The sequence below is a fragment of the Sorex araneus genome, chromosome 10 (genome assembly GCF_027595985.1).
Source record: "Sorex araneus isolate mSorAra2 chromosome 10, mSorAra2.pri, whole genome shotgun sequence".
NCBI lineage: Eukaryota > Metazoa > Chordata > Mammalia > Eulipotyphla > Soricidae > Sorex > Sorex araneus.
Window position 1 is genome coordinate 55,295,126 of NC_073311.1, and position 24,995 is coordinate 55,320,120.

General features: G+C 42.7%; 2 protein-coding genes and 1 non-coding gene across 3 annotated transcripts; all 3 read right to left on the reverse strand.

The window, feature by feature from the left end:
* Window positions 1–1,579: 1,579 nt before the first annotated feature.
* WBP11 (WW domain binding protein 11) lies at window positions 1,580–19,356 on the reverse strand. The gene is made up of 12 exons (XM_004611300.2): window positions 19,217–19,356; window positions 17,771–17,886; window positions 17,258–17,289; window positions 15,731–15,824; window positions 10,471–10,667; window positions 9,407–9,540; window positions 8,758–8,957; window positions 7,772–7,960; window positions 5,949–6,050; window positions 4,793–5,080; window positions 3,751–3,933; window positions 1,580–2,571 (listed from the first exon to the last, which is right to left on the reverse strand). Exons 2-12 carry the CDS (start codon window positions 17,832–17,834, stop codon window positions 2,138–2,140), a joined length of 1,917 nt encoding a protein of 638 aa, XP_004611357.2. The 5' UTR covers window positions 17,835–17,886; window positions 19,217–19,356; the 3' UTR covers window positions 1,580–2,137.
* On the reverse strand, window positions 5,671–5,808 carry LOC129399236 (small nucleolar RNA SNORA48). The gene has a single exon (XR_008627010.1). It is a non-coding gene; the product is annotated as a small nucleolar RNA SNORA48 (small nucleolar RNA).
* Window positions 19,357–22,562: 3,206 nt separating the features above from the next.
* Window positions 22,563–23,240, reverse strand: SMCO3 (single-pass membrane protein with coiled-coil domains 3). The gene has a single exon (XM_004611299.1). The coding sequence runs from the start codon at window positions 23,238–23,240 to the stop codon at window positions 22,563–22,565; it is 678 nt and encodes a 225-aa protein (XP_004611356.1).
* Window positions 23,241–24,995: the final 1,755 nt, after the last annotated feature.

Genomic DNA, 24,995 nt, shown 5'->3' on the forward strand with positions numbered 1-24,995 from the left:
TCTAATTTGAGCAAACACTTTTGTGACCTTACGTGAAACTATCATGACACAAACCTACCCCGAATCAAAACTGCTAATTGCCCTTTGCTGCAGATGCAGCTAAGGTGGTAGATTCCACCATTTTAAGGCTTTTCAGAAGGTGAGACCAACAATATTAAGGAATTACTTTTTATGATAAACTACCAGCAGTTCCTTAACAGGAAACAGCAATCCCTCCCAGAACAGATTCTGGTAGACTGCACGTCACTCAAAGGAGGCCCGAGGTACAGCACCCACCCCCACAAATACCAAGGAGTTATCCTTAACGTTGATCCCAAAATTGACTTACAATGCAACCTCATCCCATCCTTGTATTTAAACCACTGATTCAAGTTCTTTTTAATGTAACGTGTAAGACTTTGGATTACGAAGACATATATATTAGATACTATCTTTGTACCCAAAGACCTACATGTTATATTAGAAGTCCAAGGTGATCTAGAATATGCCCTTGAGATTTGCTTCAAATTGAAGGAATAAGTAACTTCCAAGAAAAGGCCCACAAAATTTCAGAATTAAAATTAGCTACAAGAATTAAAAAAAAGAATTAAAATTAACTACAAGAAAATTATTGTAGCACATTTATCTATTTTTTAATTAAAAAAAATTCTTATTTTTGCTTTTTGGGTCACACCCGGTGATACACAGGGGTTACTCCTGACTCTGCACTCAGGAATTACCCCTGGTGGTGCTCACAGGACCATAGGGGATGCTGGGAATCAAATCTGAGTCGGCTGCGTGCAAGGCAAACCCCCTACCCACTGTGCTATCGCTCCAGCCCCTATCTTTTAAAGCTATTCAATAATTTTCCAATACCTGAGATTCCTAGAAGGCACTGTGATTGGAAATCATGGGAAAGAAGAGGTAGCTCTAGCCTAACCTGTGTATACACTGTCCCACTGTGTTGTGTAAAATACACTTGGGTCACTACAAAACCACAAAAGCTCAGGTTCTATCTTGTCATCTATAAAAGTGGTAAGAATCTGTGAAAGCCATGCCCCAGGATGCCTCAATAGATGAGTTATTTGTAAATGGGCCCAGGGCTGGGAAGAGCTCAGCTGTCCAGTGATAACTCGCATGGTTTGGGGCACTGGCTGGTGATTCCAGGAGTGCTGAGTCTGAGTAGTAAGCTTATCAACAGGCCTAAGCTCTGAATCATGACTATTTCTTTAAGGGGAGCCATACCCAGTGGTGCTCAGGGTTTACTCCTGGTTCTGAGCTCAGAGGGGCTTTGGGGGACCACCTGGGGTGAGAGGGAGCAAACCAGGGTTGCCACATGCAAGGCAGGTGTCCTACCTGCTGTCCTATTGCCCTGGCCTCTTAACTATGACTCACCGGGGGCTCAGTAGGCCCCTGCAACCCTGAAAACTGATAGGGTGGCACCCTATGATACACGAAAGCATATTGTAATGGAATTGCAGCACATTTTCAACTAAGATACTTATTCTGTACCAGAACTAGTACTTCCTTAAAAACCAATTTAAAATATTTTATCCCACAAAACAGATGTTTTTACATTATTACTAAAACAGGTATTTTGGTGTAGAACATTTATTTATTTATTCATGAAACACTCAAAAGATCAGTGGGAAATAATTTTAATCAAAGAATTGTACATTTCTTCCCACATATTTTGCTTTGTATTAGGAAATGACATTGCAATCCTTTTCACTACAATATTACAAAATATTTACAATATTAAGAATAACTCAAACACAAAAGGCAAGATGGGGTGAAATAAACTGCATTTCCCCCCCCAGAAATCTCTGCTCCAGTGCCCTTAGCACATCAGAAGAGAATCAAAACAAGTAACGAAGATCCCCGGTCACAAATTTCCAAAGATTTGTAAAGGGAAAGAACTGAAAAGGGATGAAAATGATGGTCTGAACGGGCACGGATGTTAGCAGCACTGCTTCAACAACCCATCTAATCTGAATCTGGAGGAAACTGTGAACAATGCTAAACTTTAGGATATTTCTTGAACTGAAATGAGAAAATACCCTGACAAGTGAAAGTAGCTCTTTGCCTGCATTTACTCAGAGCCTCTTTCTCCACCAACCACTGATGTGAACAGATCCTGCTCTGGCCCCAGCCGCTGTCACAGCAGCCCTTCCATCTCCTTCATGAAAGCTTCATAAACATCATCCTTAGTTTGTACTGAGACTGGAAGAGATGGGCCAGATTTAGGGGCTGCTTTGGCAAGAGGCACAGCAGAATCATCCTCTGACTTCCTTTGGGGAGCTGCGGTAGCCCCTTTATTCTCCCGACGGACCCTCAGTGCGGTGGGCACAAACCGAGTAATCTCGGCCTTGGGGTTGGTGATCTGTGGCTTGGCACTGATGGTTGCTGTCGCTTTCTTCTCAATGGTGGCTGCGCTCGTGTCATCCGCCTTGGGTCGCTGGATCAAGTTGGGAGGCGCGCTCAGAACTCCTGGGTTCGGCAAGGGAGCCGGTGGGAAGAGCCCAGGCGGGGCAGGTCCGAGTGGAGGCACCAAAGGTGGGCGCATCATCCCAGGACGAGGCGGAGGGATCCCTGAGGGAAGACAACAGGCAGGTGAGTGCCACAAAATACAACTCTACTCGTATCATAAGTTGGCAATTTTAATTTTGAATGTTTTTGGGACACGCCCGGCAGTGCCCAAGGGTCAGCCACATGAAAGGCAAGTGCCTTCCCCTGTGTACTTATCTCTTTGGATGCTGTTAAACACATGCATAACGAACAATTTACATAAAGTATGCTCAGAGCATGCTGCTTGACCTCTGAATCACAGAAATAAATTCTAAGAAATTTTTTAAAGCAGTATTCCCCCTTCAGTTTATATCCCTCTTTGTGCTTTTCTAATATATAACTTTAAAATATAAGTTGCCTGACTAACTTCAAATTGGAATTTAGGTTTGCTAGCCAGCCCAAGTTTTAATTCCAGCTGTCCAGGGCAGAGGCTTGCAAGGTCAAGGCTGGGGTTTATTCCCCAGGAATCATTTACTGGTTTCTACATCACTCCTTCTTCCAAAATGTAACTCAAGTATTTTAACTTAAACCCTCAATTAGGAGAATGTCTTATTTTTTACTTCCTACCAATTACAATGTCACCATAACTGAAAAGGAGCTCATGCACTGGCAGTTTATACTTAACATCATTTACCCAAGAACTGTAGACCTCAACGTCTTCAAACGCCACTCTCCTAGGGGGAGGCCACTTGGCTTCAATGCTCAGGGGACACTGAGGTCCTGGTGCTGAACCCAGGCCGCCCTCACGCAAAGCACCACAGTGGCTCTCTGAATCGCCTCCTGGCACTCACGTTCACTCGTGAGGAGTGGACTCCTAAGGAGTCCACTCACATCCAATTTAGTACAATTTATTACTGCTTATAAAGATACTTATTTTATATGCTATTAAGACAGGAAAGTCTTTTATAATGAACTGGAACACCCAGTTTAGTAAACCAGAAATATAATCCTATTTTTAAAAACTCTTAACGGAGAATTAAATCTAAAGTGGTATGTGGTTGGGAAAGCTTGTCATATGTGATAGGCAAATGCAAATATTCTTTGAAAGAACTTCAATTTAGGTCAAAAGCAATGGAAATTATACCATTTAAGATATCTCTTTACTTTAAGATACTGAAATATAAAAGTCTTAGAGAAAAAAAAAAGCCTTAGAACAACTGAAATATAGGAGACACGTTTTGATCTAGAAATTAAAAGCTTCACCTGGAGGTGCAGGGGGAGGTAGCCTTGGTGGAGGTCCCCGAGGAGGGGGGCCTGGAGGCAGACCTGGAGGTGGGCCTGGGGGAGGGCCAGGGGGCCGGCCTGGTGGTGGTCCTGGAGGTAAAAGTCGGGGTAAAGGCCCTCGAAGTCCTGGCATTCCGGGTGGCCTCAAGAATGGAGGAGCTCCTGGAAAGAGAAAATTATAAATTCACCTTAAAACAATTATATAGGAAATGCGGTGATTTTAAAAACAGGTTAACTCAGATGTGGTTTAAGCTAGCACTTTAACTTGAAACAATTAAAACCTGGAAAATATGTGGAAATATAACTTATTCAACAAAAATCTGAGCACCTGAGATTGAATTTAAGTCATTTCACTTTATATTCTATGTATTTTCCATATGCATATTTATATTCTTTTTATTTATATACTGACTCAGAAATGATCAGATTCTATTTGGATGATACAAAGATGAGGATCACTAAACATCCCAACATAAATTAAAAATGGAATATAAAGCAGGGTACTTCAAAGATTCATCTGAAGCTCACTTAGAAAAGGTAAGGACCATCCATGTTAAGACCTATGATCTTTGAGTCACTCAGAAAAGGAAAACCTCATCTAAAGAAAAGTTACAGGATCAAGTGTTGTAAACTGCCGCACTACTGCAAACTATAAACCTCGTACACCCCTGGGGGTGAGGGTCACCCCAAGCAGTGTTCAGGAGAGCTGGGCGCACCACTCCCAGCGAGGCTCAGCCAGCCGATCAGGACAGATCAATGGTGGAGATCAAACTCTTGTCTCGGCACATGGAAGACATGTGCAAGTGTGCAAGAACTGATTCCAGTTACTGCAAGGCCCATTTTAATGCTTTTAAGCCAAACTTTGATTAATACCAGTCACTTCCGTAGCTAATGTCACACTGATTTCCAATAATTACTAACCTTTGAAAAATATCAAAGTATTGACCATGTCCTAGTCCCACTCACTGCCTGCGTTAACTTGTATTTCGATGTCACTTTATTTTCCCACGTTAGTGCTTACCTGGAGGTGGTCCAGGAGGAAGGCCTGTGGGTGGCCCAGGTGGTCTTAAAGGTGGGGCAGGGGGTGGTCCCAGAGGAGGTGGTCCTGGCATGGGAGGTGCCTGTATCTGAGAAGGAGGAACAGACTGAGGGGGCGCTTGCTGCTGGGAACCACCAGATGTGCCGTCAGAGAGAGAGTCCTCCTTGTGCTGTTTCTGTGATGGCTTTTCTGCGTCAGAATCCTCCGAATCCTCCTCCTCCTCCTCTGAAAACTCCTCTACTTCACGTCCCTCCTCAGGGATTTCCTGACCTGAAATTTTAAATCAGGAAAACAGAGTTGATTCCTTTTTTAGTCTGTAAAACCCTGATGCCAAAGAGATATGCTTACTAAATGTTTCTTTAGAATTAATCTAGTAGTTTTTGATAAAATACTCAGGCGTTACAATCCAAGAGTATACTCTTCTGTGCTAGGATAACAGAGCCGAGCAAGCACAGAGCGTAGAAGAAAATCGGGAAGAACTGGGCAGTTTACCTCATAAAATGTTTCTGTGGGGGGAGGGTGTAGCTTGAGCCATACCTGGCAGTGTTTGGTGATCACTCTCTGAGGTCCATGTGGTGCTCAGTCCTCGACTATGAGAGACTGTATGCACGGCAAGTCCCTGATCCCCTGTACTATCTCTCTGGCCTCAAAGATCTGAGTTTTTTTTTAGCTTTTTGGGTCACACCCGGTGATGCACAGGGATCACTCCTGGCTCTGCACTCAGGAATTACCCCTGGTGGTGCTCAGGGGACCATATGGGATGCTGGGAATCGAACCAGGGTTGGCCTCGTGCAAGGCAAACGCCCTACCCGCTGTGCAATCGCTCCAGTCCCAAGATCTGATTATTTTTTAAAAAAAACCTCTGTGCCCAAGCAGGAAATAGCTTGGGCCACTAACCCAGGTGCCAAGTTAGTATGAGCAATGCCCATCTGCTATGCTCCTGACTGATAGAAGAGCAGCAACACCAATGAGGTGTCCCTTTGCCCACTGCCAGAGCTATTATACCTTGATTCTTATAAAATAAAAACTTAGAACAAATTACTTCAGGATTGCTGAGATGCTAAGTGTAAAAACACAGGTAAAGCAACGGGCAGGAGGAAACGCCGAGGACTCACTCACTCTTCTCTCCCCACCTCACCTGCCATTCGAAGCATCATGGCTTGGAGAGGAGTCAGCTCCTTCATATTCTTCTTTTTCTTCCTTGACTTTCCAGGCATATCTGCAAACCGTACACTCAACCCTGAGGAGCCAGAGGAGGGACACAGTGGGGAGGGCAAATGTTAACAAAACTCAGTGAATACTCAGTAAATATCAAATACTGTATGGCACATACTAGCTATGATTGCTGTCCTCTACTGGGCAGAAGATAAAGACAGAGCATACTAATGATAAAAGCAAAAAAAATTGCTATTAATGTATTTTATCCAATAACTTACTAAGTTTTAAGGAAAAACAATCTATACACTTTCAACATCTTTGTTAATAACTGCTTTTTCCCCTAGAAAAGTACATACACTGTGAGAACTGAACAAAGAAGTGATAAGACCCAGAACATATAAAACTGAAATGGAGTCAAAGATGCTCTAAATAAATGAATCTGATCTGGTCCAAATGCCTTGTCATAAAATTTCCCTTAAAAAGAGCATATGGAAAGATAGCTACCCAGAATGCCGAACTTTTTTTTTTCCCACAATGTGGGAGCACTGCTATTTTTTCAGCCATTGATTAAGCTGACTGAATTTACCCAGAACTCTTAAACAAGTTTTAGCCCCAATGACAAAACTAACCTTCTAACAAAATAAAACTTAATTCAGGTGTCTTAAAAGAAAAAGATTATGAATATGTAGGTTGGTCCTAGAAATGCCCAGACTGTTGTGGTGCCAGTGATGAAACTGGAGCAGTGACTAGGCAAGGCCAGTGCCCCCAACACTCACTCTAACCTCTGAGATCTTCCTTGACTTTCCTGTTACTTTCTGTTCTGGGGGTGGGGTGGGAGTTGGGAGCATGTGGTGTTCTGAGGAGATTCCTGGCAGTGTTCAGGGACCGTGTGGCGCCAGGGATGAATTTGGGTGAGCAGGATACAGCCTGAGTGCCTGACCTCCTTACTCTTTTTGGCCTTTTTTCTACATGGGAGGGGGGTTTGGGAGAGGTGGGGCGGGGCTATTTTACAAAGCATAGGTAACTGTCTAAATTTATGATACATACATAACCTACTTTAAAATGGCTGCAACATATTTTCCTTAAACTATGACTCTACTTGCAAGCATACCTGAATTATACTTGTGGTTTTGGAACATGTTTTTAAGATACTAACCACATATAAAGGACTCATGCTATAGATGATTAAATAAAAGCATTAAAAAATACCCCCAGTATACACATTTTCCAGGTCACACCTGGGGGGTGATCAGGATGCCATGCAGTACTATGGAGGAAACTGAGCCTGAATTCTGCATGCTAAGCATGTGCTCTAGCTTCCGTTCCTTTCCTTTCCATACCCACGACACCTCTTTCTGCTGTTTGTAGCTATTACCTTTTCCCCCAGAAACAGTCTTCAGGGAGCATATGTGCACATGCGTGCGCACCCACACAGACACACACTCACGATGTTGTTAGGGGAACAGGGGTAGGAGGCACTCCTGGCAGTGCCTGAATGCCACCAATCACTCTCAGCAGTTCTCGAAGGGAGGGACATTACAGATGGCTCCTGGGATCAAACTTCATGTCTGGCACATGTTAGGTATGTGCTCTACACTGAAGTCACAGCCCTGGACTTTGGTATTTTACACACAATTTCATACTTCACACTACACCTTTCATATTTTTCACTGAAGACCGCGTGCCAAGAGCTTATGAGATTTCTGAGACGAAAAGATATAAAGAGCTATATGATCTTCAAGAAACTCATGAAGACCCATCAGCAAATCAGGACCTTCGACTGAAGTTTTCAGTTGCACAGACCTTTTTTTTCTTCATTTGTCTCTCTCTCATTATCATCCCGGTGCCCAAAGTCATCGCCTTCACTTTCTCCATCTGATCGGTCAGTGTCACTGTCATCAGTACTGTCATCGTGCTTATCTTGATCCATGTCCTCAGGATAGCCATCATCTTCACTGGTGCTGGAGACATCATCATCATGACCCCGCTGAGCTGAGAGCAGTGAATAAGTGAATAAGGAATCGATGAGTTCTCCACATCACAGAAGATCTCTTCTCCCTCCCTCGCTCCCTCCCTCCCTCCCTCTCTCTCTCTCTCTCACACACACACACACACACACACACACACACACACACCCCTATTCAGAGTCTGACAATACTTTCATATAACTTCAAATTCCTTTTGATGATGGATATAAGATTTTTTTTTGCAGGAGGGGATTTGGGTCACACCTGGCAATGCTAAGGGGTTATTTCTAGCAGTGCTTTGAGAACACATGCAGGACAGAACCGAACTAGTGCTGAGTGCATGTAAGGCATGCACTTTAACCCTTGTAACTATTTCTCTAGTCCCCAATGTAAGCTTTTTATTTTATTTTAAATTAAGAGAAGATTCATGAGCTGAAGAGATTGTGCAGGGCATTAAGGTTCTTGCCTTGCATGTGGTTGACCCCTTGTTCAAATACCCGCACCACATGTGTTTTCCTGGGTACTACCAAGGTTGACCCCCCCCAAAAACACAACTGGATATGGCCCCCAAAACAAAAGGGAGCAAACAATTTTAAAAGGTTCATGCTTGAAAATAATCCCACTTAATTTATTATGGCCTTTTCTTAGGTAGGCCCTGTGATTCATTCCTTTGCCAGTGTATAGACTCATCAGTGTATAGACTTTGTCAGTGTATACACTCATCACTTTCCAGTTTCTGGGAGTAGTGGACCAGGTATTACACAGGGCCAACATTGAAAAACGAAAGTGGCTGCAGGGTAAAAGGAAACAGTCAATGCTTACCCAGTTCAGGGCTATACAGCATGTCTTCATCTCGCCTCCGAGGAGGAAGGTCTAGGGCAAAGCCAACCTTCCGGCCATACATCTGTAAGACTTGAGGAGGTGGAGGCCCAGGAGGAGGCCCGGGGGGCTTTCTGCCAGGAGGCAAGCGTGGAACACCGTGTCCAAGAAGAGGAAGTATAGAAACCGCCCGAGATGGAGGTCTGTGGAAGAAAATTTTAATTAACAATGACTTATTATTGCCCTCTTTTAATAATTTTCAAAGATTTCTTATTTCACATATAATTATGTACCCACACATAATCACTACTTATAGGCACATTCTTATTCTCTACTGCACTGATTTTAGCAGTGGATACAAGAGGCACTTTACAAAATTTTCAAATTATGAAAAAAATTAGGGATTGGGTGGGGTGGGCTCCCGGGCTAATCTTTGTGATACTTGGTCAACTGGGCCGGGTCATTCCATGGGGCCAATGCAATGGTGCTCAGGGCCAGCCCCCAGTGGGAAGCCATGTAATCAGAGGATCAAACTTGGGGCATTGAGTATGCTGCACTTCAGCCCTTTGACACTAAAAAGTGCTTTTAGTGTGTGTGTGTATATATATATATTTACATATATATGTTTTTTGTTATGTTATCACTTCCTTACCCGTAGGCTGAAGTCTTCTTAAGGATGGAGGGTGGCTGGGCACCAGGAAGGGGAATGTCCTGGATCAGGATGTTGGAAGGAGCATGTGGCATATCTGGCAAAGGAATACTCTCCACTTCCACGTGCTGAGCGTTCTAAAACAGAGGGAATCCTTCAATAGTATAAGAGTAATCTACAAGACAAAACTTTTAATGTCATTTGTTTCATAGACTAGATTTTCCAACTAGCATATTATGAAAATACAAAGTCTAAAGTACTTTCAAAGACTATCAATGAATTGAGAAAACTCAAACAAGTGCTGTTACGTAGAAGTCCAAGTGTTGAAGTATTAGAACTGAAGACCGTCTATACATTCTGGATGACAGAATAACATATACTAATGAATTTAGGAATGATACACATCCAGTGGCAGAATTTGGCATCTAACTTTAATGTGCTTTGTGGAATTTTTACCATAGATGAGCCAGGTGATGACATTAAAATTTAATGAGTTACTTTAGTCTCTTTCTCTGTGAAATGGGGCCCTTATTACCTATTTGAAAAATTCTCGTATCATTTTGGCTATTCCGTATTTTGATATAAAACGGAAATGTACATATTTACTGAGTTTTGGCATATTTATACCCCTCAGTCTTTCAGTTAAGTCAATCCCCAAAGGCACCCAGTGTTAACATTTTTCTGCAATAGCTTTGCCTGCTTTTCACCTAAGTGATAACTTTGAGAATTTAGATTGTTTTCAAAATTTATACATTAAAAAATGTTTTTATCCCTATACTGCTATAAGTATCAGTAGGTAATTCCTTTTTATTCTCAGGAGTACTCAATTTTTATGTTTAGTCATCATCAATTTAATGAGCTGGAATTTTTTCCAGTTTAGAGCAGTTAAGCAGTTGAGAGTAATTTCTCATATATGTTGGATTAGATATGCTGGCCCAAAAACCTGGTGTCTATTTAACTTGAAACACATTGCAGCAAGAAAGAGGTTCAGCGTGACTAACTCTTTCCCAAATTTTCTGGAGCAAATGCAAGCATTAAATTTTATTTCTCAAAAGAAACTTGATTACCTTGACAGCATCAAAATACTGGCTAAGTTGAGCCCTTTTCTGTTCATATTCTACTTCCAACTTTCTTAATTCTTTGTATATATCTGGATTCTCTTTTTCATAGAGCCGTAGAATACGTTCAAAGGTTTCACGCAGTTTTTTACGTTTATCTTTCAGCACCTTCTCATTTAACTGTGGTTGTTGTACTGGGTTAAATTCTTGAGAGAAAAAAAGCAGATTACAGAATTAAATAGAAAGGTCACTTCAAGACTATAATCGCTTAGTAAGACTCTCCTGACACTCAGGCAAAGAACTGCAAGTGGTTCTAGAGATCAGATATCCTCTTCAACCTTACTCAAAGAAACTGGAGCAGATATTAAAACCCTATTTAAGATGACCTTTATTTATTCATGTATTCATCTTTTGGGAGGGCACCCTCGGTGATATTCAGGGCTTACTCTTGGCTCTGTGCTCAGGGATGACTCCTGGCAGGGTATGGGGGACTGTACGTGGTGCCAAAGATCAAACCCCAGGCAGCTGTGTGCACAGCAGGCGCTCTACCCACTGTATTACTGCTCCAAGGCCCTTGATTTTTTCATTTTCTAAGACAGCAGATGTTAAGACTTAAAGGAAAAGAATAGTGGTTATAGACGTTCACTTATTTTGATAATCATTTCATACCAGATAGTATAATCAAACCTATACACCAAAACCAAATATATCAGGTTATATATATCTCAATACAAAATAGTTTTTCTTTTCTAAGAAATGTCACCTTTCACCATCAGAACAATAAGTTAATTTTCACTCCTTTACACTAAAAAGCTGGTATAACTAATGTTCAAGCTTGGTTTTTTCATTTCCTCTTGAGATCTTGGGTACTTTACTTGAATTCTGATCCTTTTAGTGCCTTCGTCTGGAAAATGAAACCATCAACTATTTTACAACAAAGCTCTGATGATTAAACAGAACTATAATAAAATATCCAGGGATGACAGGCTTATCAGTCAACCAGTTTTATAATGGAACGGTGTTTTTTGTCTAGCTACCATTCAATCCTCTTTCAAGGGATTATGTCCAACATGATATGTAATTTTTAGGTCTTCAGCCAAGAGAGGAATAATCAGTCAGACTCCTAGGCTCTCCTAGCCTATCAGAATTTTCCTGCCTTCCCCACCCTCCGGCCCCATAGACAGCCAAGACCAATTGACATATGATCCAAATTGTGAAATGCTCCACCTTTGAGATTTAAGTTCTTAATTCTTTGTCTATATCTGGATTTAAAGGTACAGCCAGGAAACAGAAGCTCTTACACAGGAATTTAACATAAACCTAAGCTGCCTGTGGCTCTGTCTCCCATCCATCACGAACTCCACAAACAATGGCCCATCTACCCTAAGAAGTTTTTATTTTAGGACATTTTATTTTAGTCCCATTTAAACATCAGGCTTTATTGTGAAGCAGTTAATGCTTTCATCAGCTGTATATAAGTTAACACAGATTAGTCCAGAAAGATGGAATCTTGACAGTGACCCCTGAGTTTTCCAGGTCAGCTTCCCTGCAAGACTTCCCCACCACAGAGACTAATGTAACTGACCTTGTTCCCTAAATCCTGTGAACTACTAAAGCTTGATGATTTATTAAAACCAAAACGTAGTCTTATATCATGCTATTCCCAGTGTGATCAATCAAAGTGTATTGAATGCCTTAACTTTAACCCAGCCTTATTGTTTCCTAACAGAATGACCCTAAGAACGGTAAATAATCCTTGGGCCTTATTCTCTTCACCTGTAAAATAAGGACAACATATCTTAAAAAGCTGTGAGAATTAGGGGCTGGAGTGATAGCACAGCGGGTAGGGCGTTTGCCTTGCACGTGCCCGACCTGGGTTCAAATCCCAGCATCACATATGGTCCCCTGAGCACCGCCAGGGGTGAGTCCTGAGTGCATGAGCCAGGAGTGACCCCTGTGCATTGCTGGGTGTGACCCAAAAAGCAAAAAAAAAAAAACCCAAAAAAAACCCAAAAAAAGCCTGTGAGAATTAATGAGGGGGTGGGTGGCAGTGGGGGAGGGGAGGAATTGGTATGTAGCCCACTAGTAAGTGTGCAAACCCTGAACTTCAGTTAAAAATCTCTTAAAATGTCAAAAATCAGGAGCCAGGAATATCGCTCAAGTTACAGAACACAGATCTTCACTGTGTGAGGTCCTGAGTTTGATCTCCAGCACCACGTTATCCCCTAGCTAGAGCACTACAGGGTGTGGCTCTTACTGGAACAACTAACACTGAAATCAATTTGGGGCAATTTGTTAGACCTAGGGATACTACCATCTCCATGGATACCAGATCGGGGGAACATGGTGAAATAAACAGGGAGCTGAAGGACCAGATAGCCTGATCGAGAGAACACAGCATATTAAAGAACTTTGTGATACAACCACAAAAGTATAAACTTAAAACGCTGGATGAGTTACTGTACACAGAGTCTCTGTACTTCCTTTGGTTTGTTTTGGGCTACACCCAGTGGTACTCAGAGCATATTCCTGGCACTGTGCTCAAGAACTGTTCTTGGTGGTGCTCAGGGAATCATATGGGATCAAACCTGGGTCGGCTGTATGCAAGGCAAGCGCCTTATCCCCTATAGTATCTCTCCACCCTTGACATTTTTCAGTATTTTTAAGAAATACAAACGGCCCAAAGGCACATGAAAAAATGCTCCACATCCCTAGTCACCAGGGAGATGCAAATCAAAACAACAGTGAGATATCATCTCACACCACAGAGACTGGCACACATTCAAAAGAACAAAAGCAACCAGTGCTGGCGTGGATGTGGGGAAAAAGGGACGCTCCTTCACTGTTGGTGGGAATGTCGACTGGTCCAGCCTTTTTGGAAAACAATATGGACAGTCCTTCAAAAACTAGAAATTGAGCTTCCATATGACCCTGCAAAACCACTTCTGGGAATATATCCCAAGGATGCAAAAGAGCACAGTAGAAATGATATCTGTACCTATATATTCATTGCAGCACTGTTCACAATAGCCAAAATATGGAAACAACATGAGTGCTCTAAAACAGGTGACTGGTTAAAGAAACTTTGGTACATCTACACAATGGAATACTATGCAGCTGTCAGAAGAGATGAAGTTGTGAAATTTGCTTATAAATGGATAAACATGGAGAGTATCATGCAAAGTGAAATGAGTCAAAGAGAGGGACAGACACAGAGGGACTGCACTCATTTGTGGAGTGTAGGGTAGCATCACGAGGCTGACACCCAAGGACAGTAGATACAAGGGCCAGGGGGATTGCCCCATATCTGGAAGCCTGCTTCATGAGCGGAAGGGAGAAGGCAGATGGAATAGAGAAGGGATCACTAAGAAAATGATGGCTGGAGGAACCAGATGGGATGGGAGATGCATGCCGTAAGTGGATAATGGACCAAACATGATGACCTCTCAGTGTCTGTGTTGCAAGCTATAATGCCCAAAAGTAGAGAGAGAGTCTGGGGAATACTGTCTGCCACAGAGGCAGGGGGAGGGTGGGAAAGGGGGGGTATACCTGGGATATTGGTGGTGGGGAATATGCACTGGTGGAGGGATGGGTGTTTGATCATTGTGAGATTGTAACCCAAACATGAAAGCTTGTAACTATCTCACAGTGATTCAATAAAATTTAAAAAATAAATAAAAAATAGTAATAATAGCTTTGGATCCGGCTGCGGAGCGAGCATGATGGAAGAGCCCAAGGGAGCGCGCTTGGACTCCAGGCAGCCCACTGAACTAATTCCGGCATGGGACCAGAGACCCCACGGTGCGCTGAAACAGTGGGAACTGGGCATCCCCCAATTCTTTTAACCTGTCTCTCTCTCTCAACTCCTCCCTCCTGAACACAGCGCAGGACTTCTCCATCTTATGAGCACCATAAAAGGGTAAAAGTTTGTAGTGATGTTATTTCTGGTTGTACTTTCCCTGGACTTTATACAGAAACCCAAAACCACGCGGCCGCTACTGCGGCCGCGCGACCTAATGTCATCTTAGCATCAGCAATATGTAATGGTTCGCTTTTAATGGGTCGGACTTTTGTGGGAGATCCTAACAAGAATATTAAGTCTGTTGCTGAAATATTGAAGGCAATCAAAACGGTAGCCATCTCTCTAGACTAAACTAAGCTATATCCCCACGCCAGCTGAGAAGAAATTTTCTTCTTTCTCGGGAAGAAACGCGGCGTGTCGTCAACTACAGTGTGATGTCCATTAAGCAAACAGACCTGGTGGCGTGGGAATGGGATATAAGGGGAAAAATTATGTACATGGAACAGTGGGACGCTGGTGGAATCTCGAGCCGGAGCCGATACCAGCGCAAGACCTTCGGTTCCAGAAACTGCTTGCAGACACTCTACTAGTCTATCAACTAAGCCAGAGCCCCACGTCTGCTGATGACGGGAAATAACCATCCTTTTCGTTTTTTTTTTCCCTTGTCAGGCAGCGTGGCGATTACTAAACAGGCGTGAACTCGGTGGCGCGGGGCAAGGGGGAAAAAGAAAAGTTATGTAACAAACAGCGGGACTTAATATCTCTATATTCTTAGTAGTGGAGAACTATCAAATGCCTCCTTGGCAATAGGACTGCTTTTCTTTTTTGGGGGAAACCCCAACAACGGTAGTGAGTTGTGTGTTGAAACATGGAATGTAATCGAGATAAGGCATAAACGAAGTGAAACTTATCAAGTACAAGGTTGGGGACTGGGGAGGTGGGAGAGGGCGGCAGGTATACTGGGGGGGTTGGTGATGGAAGATGGGCACTGGTGAAGGGAAGGGTGTTTGAGAATTGTATAACCGACATAATCCTGAGAACTATGTAACCCTCCACATGGTGATTCAATAAAATTAAAAAAAAAAAAAGTAATAATAAAAAAAATAAAATCAAGTAGCCAGATACTTAAGACTTAAATGGCAATTGTCACCATGAGAAAGAGAGAGGGGAAAAAAAAAAACACCCACACAAGGTAATTTGAAAATCCATTGTTGAAAAATGAGCGGACCAAACTAAGCATTCATAACCAAAATTAGTTCAAGTTATTAAGCTATTCCCTCATTTTAGATGAGAAATAACACTACCAGTTCTATTTCATGTTCCTGATACTAAACCAAATCGAAGTGTCACATGTCATCAATTATCCTTTACATTTTTTTCTTATGTCTGAGTACCCACCTGCTTGTCCCAGTGTATCAAACTGTTATCCCTGCTGTACAAAAATCCAACCTTTCTATATATTCTTACCCATTTCATCCAATTTCTCCATGTCCCGGATAATTTGTTTAGGATCTTTCATCTTCAAAACTGCAGCTCGTACCATCATGCGTTGCTTTTTGTTCTTAAATAATGAACAGAATGTCAGGATGATGTACACTCAGAATTTTAAATTTCAATTTGGTTAAAAATCTAAACTTTAAAACTCAAGTTTAGTCAACTTCTGTCGTTGGATTCTTACCATGTTTCCACCACCAAAAATAGCATTATATTTTGCTCTCAGAAATACTCAAGGTGAGGCAGACTGACTTGCATGAAGTCGAGTGCATACTTGGCTTTCAGGAGCCTTGGGTACATTCTTTAACACATAGGCCCCTCTCAAAGTGCCAGGCTCAGGTAAACCAAACATTAATAAATAAATATTTTAAAAATATTTTTATGCCTTTTTAGGGGTGTGTGTGTGTGTGTGTGTGTGTGTGTGTGTGTGTGTGTTTTATCTTGTGAAGATCTTTAGCAGTTAGGGGGCTGGAACACTAGTACAGCAGGTAGAATGCCTGCCTGACCATGGTCAACCCCGGTTAAATACCTGGCATCACATATGGTCCCTAAGCCCTGCCAAGGGTGATTCCTGAGCAGAGTCAGAAGTAAGCCCTGAGCACTGCTGGGTGTGCCACCCCATCCTCAAAAACAAACAAACCTCCAAGGTTGTTATCAGCTAAAATAGTTAATTCACTGTCACTGTCACTCTGTTGCTCATCGATCTGTTCGAGCAGGCACCAGTAACGTCTCTCATTGAGACTTATTGTTACTGTTTTTGGCATATCCAATACACCACGGGTAACTTGCCAGGCTCTGTCGTGTGGGCGGGATACTCTCCGTAGCTTGCCGGGATCTCGAGAGGGGCGGAGGAATCGAACACAGGTTGGCCATGTGAAAGGCAAACGCCCTACTGCTATCGCTCCAGCAAAATCCCCCACTAACACAAAGTGTACAGCTAAATTCTGAAATTATGCATTCAGAGAAATACTGCATAATTTAGTGCTAAACAATGTAAGAAGAGCACACAATTTCAAACGCTAAAAATCTGAGTTAGGGCCAGATAGTATAGCAGTGAGTTGCTTGCCTTGCACGGGCAAGCAGGAACCATGAGGTTCCTGGGTCCCGCCAAGAGTGATCCCAAAGTGCAGAGCCAAAAGAAAGGTCTAAGCACCACTGTGTGTTGCTCCCCAAATCCCCAAATAAATAAAATCAAATCTGAGTTCTCATTGTGTTAGGCTTGACACTAAAAATGTAAATCCTTATTCTGGTTAAGTACTCTACTACAAACATAATAGCTATACTACAAAGTTAATTAAAACAAATGTAGTCTATTTAGACTCTTAAGCAGGGCTGTCTGCATTCAAGGCATCTTAATCCTTTCTGATCTTAAGGAAATTTTATTAGTTTAAGAAGCATAAACTTTTTACCCTAGTTAAATATTACTTCGAAATTAGCTAATCCCAAATAACATAGTGCTAAGAACATCAATATATAAAAAGGATGTTTCTGAATTCCTACCTTCTTTAATTCTCTCTTCCGGGCTTCTTTCCCTTGAGAGAGAGAGAAAATACAAAACATTTGAATCCTGTTAGCATTTGTTTCCCTAAAGGTAATTCTTCCTGTGACCAGCTGTCCTGCGCATTGGCAGGTTTCAGCAGCACCCCTGCCCTACACACTCCTGACGCTAAGAGTATCCTTCTAATTATGTAAGCAAAAACATCAGAGAAAAGCATCTTTTCTTTATAACTATGAACATGAAGGAGAAAATACTATACAATACTCGTAAGTTTAAACTTATGAACAAAATAATATTGAAACCCCCAGTCAATTTTATTTTACATGCTAATCTTACAAACATGGCGTTTGTTCTTGGCATATTTAAAGTTTTTATTATGTATTTACAAGAACAATAATGTTATACAACTGATTCTAGCGCTGCTAATATTGTAATTAAGACATAATAAAACAAATTCCCCAAGGCTTCAGATTTTTACTATTCCTCTTTATCATTCCACATTAAGAGACACTTACGGGCTTGGTCTGTAGGGTTCATAAACTTTCCACTCTTGGTGGATGATGTAGATCTCCGTCCCATGTTGATAATTTGTGTGGTTTACTTGCTTATTAAAGAAAAAAAACCGAACAAACTGCAAAAACAAAGAAAGAGCTTACTTTCCCCTGTACTACAAAACTTATTCCTTCATATATTTATAAAACTTGTCGATATCTGAAAAACATTCCTTTGAGAATTTGAGACCTTTTTTTCCTTTGTTTTTAGAATTCAAGGACGATAGTAGTCGCTTTCTTCACCATAAAAAGTTAGTCCTTAGTTTTCCTTATAAAGGAAATGGACTTGAGGATCGCTGATATATTGCGTCCTTAACTGAACTCTCTCTATGGGTCACAGCGCTGTCAATAGAAGAAATCACTCAGAAACCACGTTAAGAATCAAGGCAGCAACTATGAGCATCCCAGGCATCTGTCCTCTTCCAACACGCTCCCTTTAATCAGGAGAAGGGGTTGGGGTACTGCTGGGGGCTCACTGAGTCCCTGCATGCCCCATCCCTGGTACTTCTTGGCATGTAACCCGACACCCCCCAACAACAACAAAAAAACGCAATTAAGTCAAAGTCATTCAAATTCGGTTTGCACTCAAGTCTATCGTCCTTGATTGGGGGAGCTTTAACAGGTCACAAACGCTCCAATGTCCGTTGCAGGAGGGAGTCGGACAGTGCTCCAGATAACTGCATGCAGAAACGTCCCTCTCCAAATAAAACACCTTTCGGGGCAGGGGCTGCCGGACTCCCGGTTTGCCTAACGGGATCTGCAAGGGCCACTGTGGGGCGACCCTCAAAGCCTATCACGGTGCCCGAGCCAGCCCAACGCTTTGCAGGCACACGCCTGGAAACCGGGTCCGGGCTGGGGTGGGGTGCGGGGAGCCGCGTCTGGGGAGAACCGCCCCCACATCGCCACTTCCCGAAGCAAGTTTTTTTTTTTTTTTAAAGGGGGCGCGGGGCCCCCTTCGGGGCGTGCGGGGCCGGGAGGAGGAGAGAAGCCGCGGGCGCCACACAGCCCGAATCGCCTTCGATTCATTTGTTAGTTTGGCTGAATTTTAGTCCTGGGGGGGCGCGGCGGGTCCCGCGGTCCCCGGCCCCCCCGCGGGGTTCCCAGGCACCAGCCCGGGGGCGGCCGCCGCGACGCCCGGAGCAACCGCCGAGGCCCCCGCGACGGTTGCGGCCGGACTCGAGTCCCTCAGACCCCCCCACCCCCCCCCACGTCAGCGCGCAGACACGGGGGAGGCGACGCCCCCCGGCCGCCGCCCCGCCCCCCCCGAGACCCCCCCCCAGCGCCCAGAGCCCGAGGCACGGCGGGGCCTGGTGTTTCCGAGGCAACCGCGAGGGCGCCGCGAAGGGACGGCGGCGAGGCGGCGGGACCAAGTCGAACCCCAACCCCCGCGGCCCCCCACCGCACACTCACATTTCTGCTGGGCTGCCGGGGCTGGGAGGGGCGGAGAGGGGGCGAGTTTTTAAGGCTCTTGGACTTCGGAAGGGCCTTCACCTCTGCCGGCCGGTCAGCCGCCCAGCCACCGCCATCTTGAAAGCTCGCGCCCCTCCGCCACCGTGACGTCAGTTCCGGTCCGTCGGGGCCGCCGAGCTCGGCGTTTCCCGGCTCTGGGAACCATAGAGAGTCAACACGCGTTTTAGGCCAGAGCGGCTTCCGCCTCGGGAGCACTCCCGGATTGGTGGGTGGCTGGCCGGGAGCCCGCCCTCTGTCCGCCGACGAGGGCTCCTACGTCGATTGATGGTCCAGCAGTTCAATGAGGCGAGAGCAAACGGAGCGGGTGGTGTCGGTCATTGGCGGCGGAGCCGACTGGCCTTTTCGTTTTCTGGCGTCTATTCTGGGCTCTCCAGGGGTCGGAGCACCCTTCGGCGGTTGTTTGGGTCTCGTTCGATTAGTGGGGGGGGGGGGGGGGGGCGTCTGTATAAAAATTCAGGACGTTAGACACGCATTTGTAGACCTGAGCAAATCAGGACCCAGATTAGGGCACGGTTTGTGTTTTGAATTGGCAACACCCTACGGTTCGGAATTCAGAGGGGGACCGGGAGAGAGTACACGGGGTGCGGTGGGCAAGGACGTGCCTTGCGTGCTGCCAACCCGGCTCCATCCGGAGCACCGGCCGTGGCTAATTCCCTCCCCCAGTCAGTATATAAATCCAGGCGTGGAAGTTTTATCTCGGCTTCCTTCCCGTGCACACGCAACGTTAATCCTTTATGACGTCACACGACGTCACCTAGGTCTGGTCTTCTTTTCCTTCTATACACTTAAGATTCCTCCCCTGTCACTTCTCCAAGGTAAGGTTAAATGTTAGGGGACCCTCTTAGTTTATTTATCATCTGAGTAGCCGTCTAAGAAAATCTTACAGATAGATCACTTTTCATGAGTATTCGTATTCCGGAATATCAGTGGAGAGGCGTATTAATTTTCATCAAATTATATGTGTTCACTTGACTGTACAGGAACGTGTCCTTTTGTCCTGACACCACAAAAAAGAAGTTGTCTCTTAACTAACTTTGCCTATTACAGCTTTGATTCCAGACAGAATTATACGCCCTTGAAAAAGCATTAACAAGATCCTGTAGAGACTTACAAAGCAGTCAATAAAGAAGATTTACTTTTGTAGGTGAATTTGTGTTGTTGTGCAACTAATTCTTAAAAAGCCATTTGAACATATTAGTCATTTACTCTTTGAAATAATGCTGACCTTTTTTAAAAATTTTGAGACATTTCTTGTTCCAGGTTGCAAGAATATAACAAACTCTTCGTTTTGTTTTTGTTTGATAGTCTACTCAAACACATTCTTGCATGAACAACCTATTTGTAATTTGGTGATGGATTTACAAGACAAATAATGCATCTGCAGAAGTTCAGCAGAACTATCAGGCCTCCATAAGCCTCTTTTTCCCCTGAAATCAGGTTACCAATGAACTAGGCCACTTCAAAGTTTTAAATAGCAAGGGGAGTTTCCTATTTTCTGAAAGTATTGAAAAACTCTCTTTTTGGAGATTTTTTAAATTATTTTTATTGAATGACCTGAGATAGAGCATTACAAAATTGTTAATAATGCATTTCAGTCATACAATATTCCAACACCCATCCCTCCACCAGTGTAATTTCCCAGCACCATTGTCCCCAGTTTCTCTCCCACCCCTTCAAGCCACCCTCCTTCCCAGCCTGCCTCTATGGCAGACTCCTCTCCTCTCTCTCTCTCTCTCTCTCTCTCTCTCTCTCTCTCTCTCTCTCTCTCTCTCTTTCTCTTCTCTCCCTCTCTCTCTCTCTCTCTCTTTCTCTCTTTCTCTCTCCTCTCCTCTCTCTCTCAAGAAAGAAACTTTTCTTTGAAGGCTCATAAGGTGTTAAATACTGCTTTTTGTTTAAATACAAATTCTTATAAAGAGTAGCAGCTGGGGCCAGAAAGATAGTAGTGGAAATAAAGCACTTAGCATGCATTTTTTTTTTTTTTTGCTGTTAGATCAAGTAAGAGGAGTGACCTTTAATCACTGAGTCAGAAGTAATCCTTGAGCACCAATCCCTGAGCCTTAGGCCCAAGCCTAATACCCTTGCAGCTCCTCAATGTCGCGCCCCGCCCCCAACCAATCAATCAACAACAACAACAAAAAACTTAGCGGCTGGAGCGATAGCACAGCAGGTAGGGCATTTGCCTTGCACACAGCCGACCGGGTTCGATTCCCAGCATCCCAAATGGTCCCCTGAGCACCGCCAGGATTAATTCCTGAGTGCAGAGCCAGGAGTAACCCCTGTGCATTGCTGGGTGTGACCCAAAAAGAAAAAAAAAAAAACAGCAACTTCCTTGCACCTTAAATGCATTTTAGGCTGGAATTTGCTTGATTTTTTAAATGTCCTAGAGTGCTAAAAAATTCATTTGAGGATTATTTAACCATCATACCACTGTTGGTGAGGTTTTGCAGTAATGACAGGAGAAGACCTTTGCCTTTTATAGTTTATTTTTTGTGGTGTTGGGACAGAATCCAGGGCATTACATGTACAAGACATGCGCTACTACTAAGCCACACTCCCCACTCAGAATATTTATCTTTGTAATCTTTAGTTTTTATCATTTACAAAGACATCCAGAGATTCTCATGTGTCATTACTAGAAGTTTCAGGATCCTCTGTCTCCTTTCTTAATTGAAGTAAAAGGTAAACTGTATTTCAGTCTCTTCCTCTTGACAGGAAATCGAGCTTACACTTGTGGTCAAAAATCGTGGCATTGTTTCCCTTCCAGCCAAAGGTGCACAGTTCATGTCTTGGCAGAAGTTAACAAAATGATGTCTGAAGCAAGTGGTAGGGACGTCAATGTAAATCATTGTAATCAATGCAGTCACTCTACAATCCATGTAAATTTTAGGAATTCGGGGCATAAGAGGAAAAGGAAATCTTTCCATCCCTGCTTTACACATTTTACTCTGGTGTTGATCTGGTCGTACAGAGTAAGAATACACCTTCACAGGATTGATACAGAAGTCTCACATTTGCTGGTTTTGGCATCTTTAATTCTTCACAAATTGCCGTATTTATATATTTGGGGGTGGGGTGGGGACTTCCAGAGCTGCTGAAGACCATCAGGGCCAAACCTGGGACTGCCACATGCAAGGCATGTACTTTCAGCCCTTGGAGCTCATATTTCACTCCCAGTTATCATGTTTTCGTATGTGTTGGAAGTTTGGGGAAAATAAACCCAGTGGAAGAAACAAGATACTACTGTTGCGCTAGAAGCAGAATACTATTCTAAAAATAAAATACCAGTTTATTTCATTTGATGTTTTACTGTGTTAGTGACCTCAATAATAGCATGCTGATATTTTTCTGAGGCGGACCTGAATTCCACCAGATGCTTCTCATAACTTTTGATGGCTGCTTGGAGCTGTGTTTTCTCCACTGCTCCGAGAATAGCCCGGAAGATCATATCTATACCAAGGCCAAGAACAGCCACCCCAATGCTACCAAGGAGAGAAGCACCAATTTGAGCTAACACGGTGACCAACTTGTTCATTATGCCCGTTGTCACATTGGAACCGATGAGTTTAACAGCCACTGCACTGGCTGCAGAAGTCGCTTCTCCCAAGATGACCGAAATAACCTTCTGTACTATTGCAATTTTATCTGTTTCCCTCTCTTTAATATCTTGAAGTTTTCTATAAAGGGTTGGCTCTAGTTTATCTTTTAGGGCCTCATCAACCTTTTGCAGTTCCTTTTGGATACTCATCATGGCTTGGATGATGAGATCACAGTTTTCTTTGATAGTTCCATTGCTTTTCATCTCAATGGAGGCCAGCCTGCATCCCAAGTGCGTATTTAAAACCCCAATGAGCTTGTTGGTGGCATGGAAACTGTCCGATAAACAGTTGAGGAGCTGCTGGTGAAGACGGTTTACTTCCTGCCGCCTCCTTGGGTTCTCGGGGTAGAGGAAGTCACTCTGAGCCATATTTCAAATACGATCTCTGGAAAATAAGAGTAAATCTTCTCTGAACATCTTGAAAAATAGCTCATCATAATAGGTTTGGTCAGGAAATAGTTTTTTTCCTTTTAAATGCATAACATGGAGGCAAAGCACTGTCCCAGTAATTCCTGACAAAACTGTAGACAGTTTTTCTAAACAATTATCCCTATGAAACTTGAAGTTAGTGTATGGAACATATGGGGTAACATAAACGCCTATTGCTACATTGATCAAGGCATTACATTTTGTTGGAGGTGGGGAATTCTGGATGGGGGGAGATATTTGATTTTCAAGCAAGCATCTGGTTATTAATAGAGATGATTTTTCCAAGTAATTTTAAATAACATACTTGAAACACATTGCATTTTGAAATGATTAACTCTTTACTACCAGGATTTCATAATTTTTTCCAACCAGTTACCATCACATTGAATAAATTTATCAGATTGATTTCTTATAACACTTCGAGTTAAATTAGGGACTAAAAGAACATTAAGATAGCTGATTTACAGAATTGTTAATGATCAAATTTTATTTCTAAAATGTCATTTCAATTTATAATATTCAAGTTGCTGTGTGTGTCTGTGTGTATGTGTGTGTTTCAAGAGATTGAATCCTGGAGCTCAGACATATTATGGCAAATAAATGCTCTACCAATGGCTACTTACCCACCCCTACTTGGTATCTCCTTATAGGCAGATTACTATCTAAACATAAGGTACATCTAATCTCAACACGCAGGAAACAATTTTTACCAAAAAATCCTCATGACAAGCCTGTATGCTCAATATTTCTTGGATTAAAATATCATCTGGTGAAAAAATGAGCATGGGGCAGAAGATAATTGCATTTAAGATGAATTTATTTTCCATCTACAAAATTTATAAATGGTAACAGCCCACGTAGCCCTTGATCATTATTAATCCAAGCCAGATAAGCCTGGAAAGATGATAATGTCATTTCACAAAATACTAAGTAATCTGCAGCAATAGTACCTTGAGAATGAACAAAAATGAACACAAGCCTGCCCGAAGGGGCCTTCTTGTGTGGGTCGTTCTTTGGCATTAGGAATGTTCCCAGAAAGAGCAGGCTTGTTCTTTTGAGTTTATTGGGTGAAAAAAACCTGAGTTTGAGCAAGTTATAACAATATTAATCAACATTCAAATGGTGCATAGACTTCATATTTGCCTTGCACTTCTAATTTTTAAAAAAATTTTTTTGGAGAAAAGAAAGTTAGATTCTTCTATAGCTGCATGAGATCCGGGATGTTTTCTCTGTAGTAAGCCACAACCTCATAATTTTGAGCCCTGTCTATTCTAGGATCATGATTTTTACCTTAGGATCATCGGAAGTATGGGATGAAAGAATAAGGATTCTTTCATCCATGAAAGAAAGTAAACATGAAAATACTCTATCCTCCAAATCAGAAATTTATAATTTGAAAATAAAAGGGAATTTCAGAGTGGATTAGATCCATAATCACTTTAAGCTTCTAATTAAAGCATTATATTTTGTTGTGAGGGAAAGCAAAGTTTAACTTAGAATAATAATGGTTAAGTGCAATATAGAATTTTCTAAATTTTTCTTTTCAGTTCCAGGGATCAAACCTAGGAGTTTAACTTCGAATAATAACGATTAAGTGCAATATCATGCACAGAACCATTGAGCCATGTATTTGGCCTAAGCCGTTTGGTTTAAAATATTGTTTTACTGTATTTCTTGTCATATCTAGGATCAAAC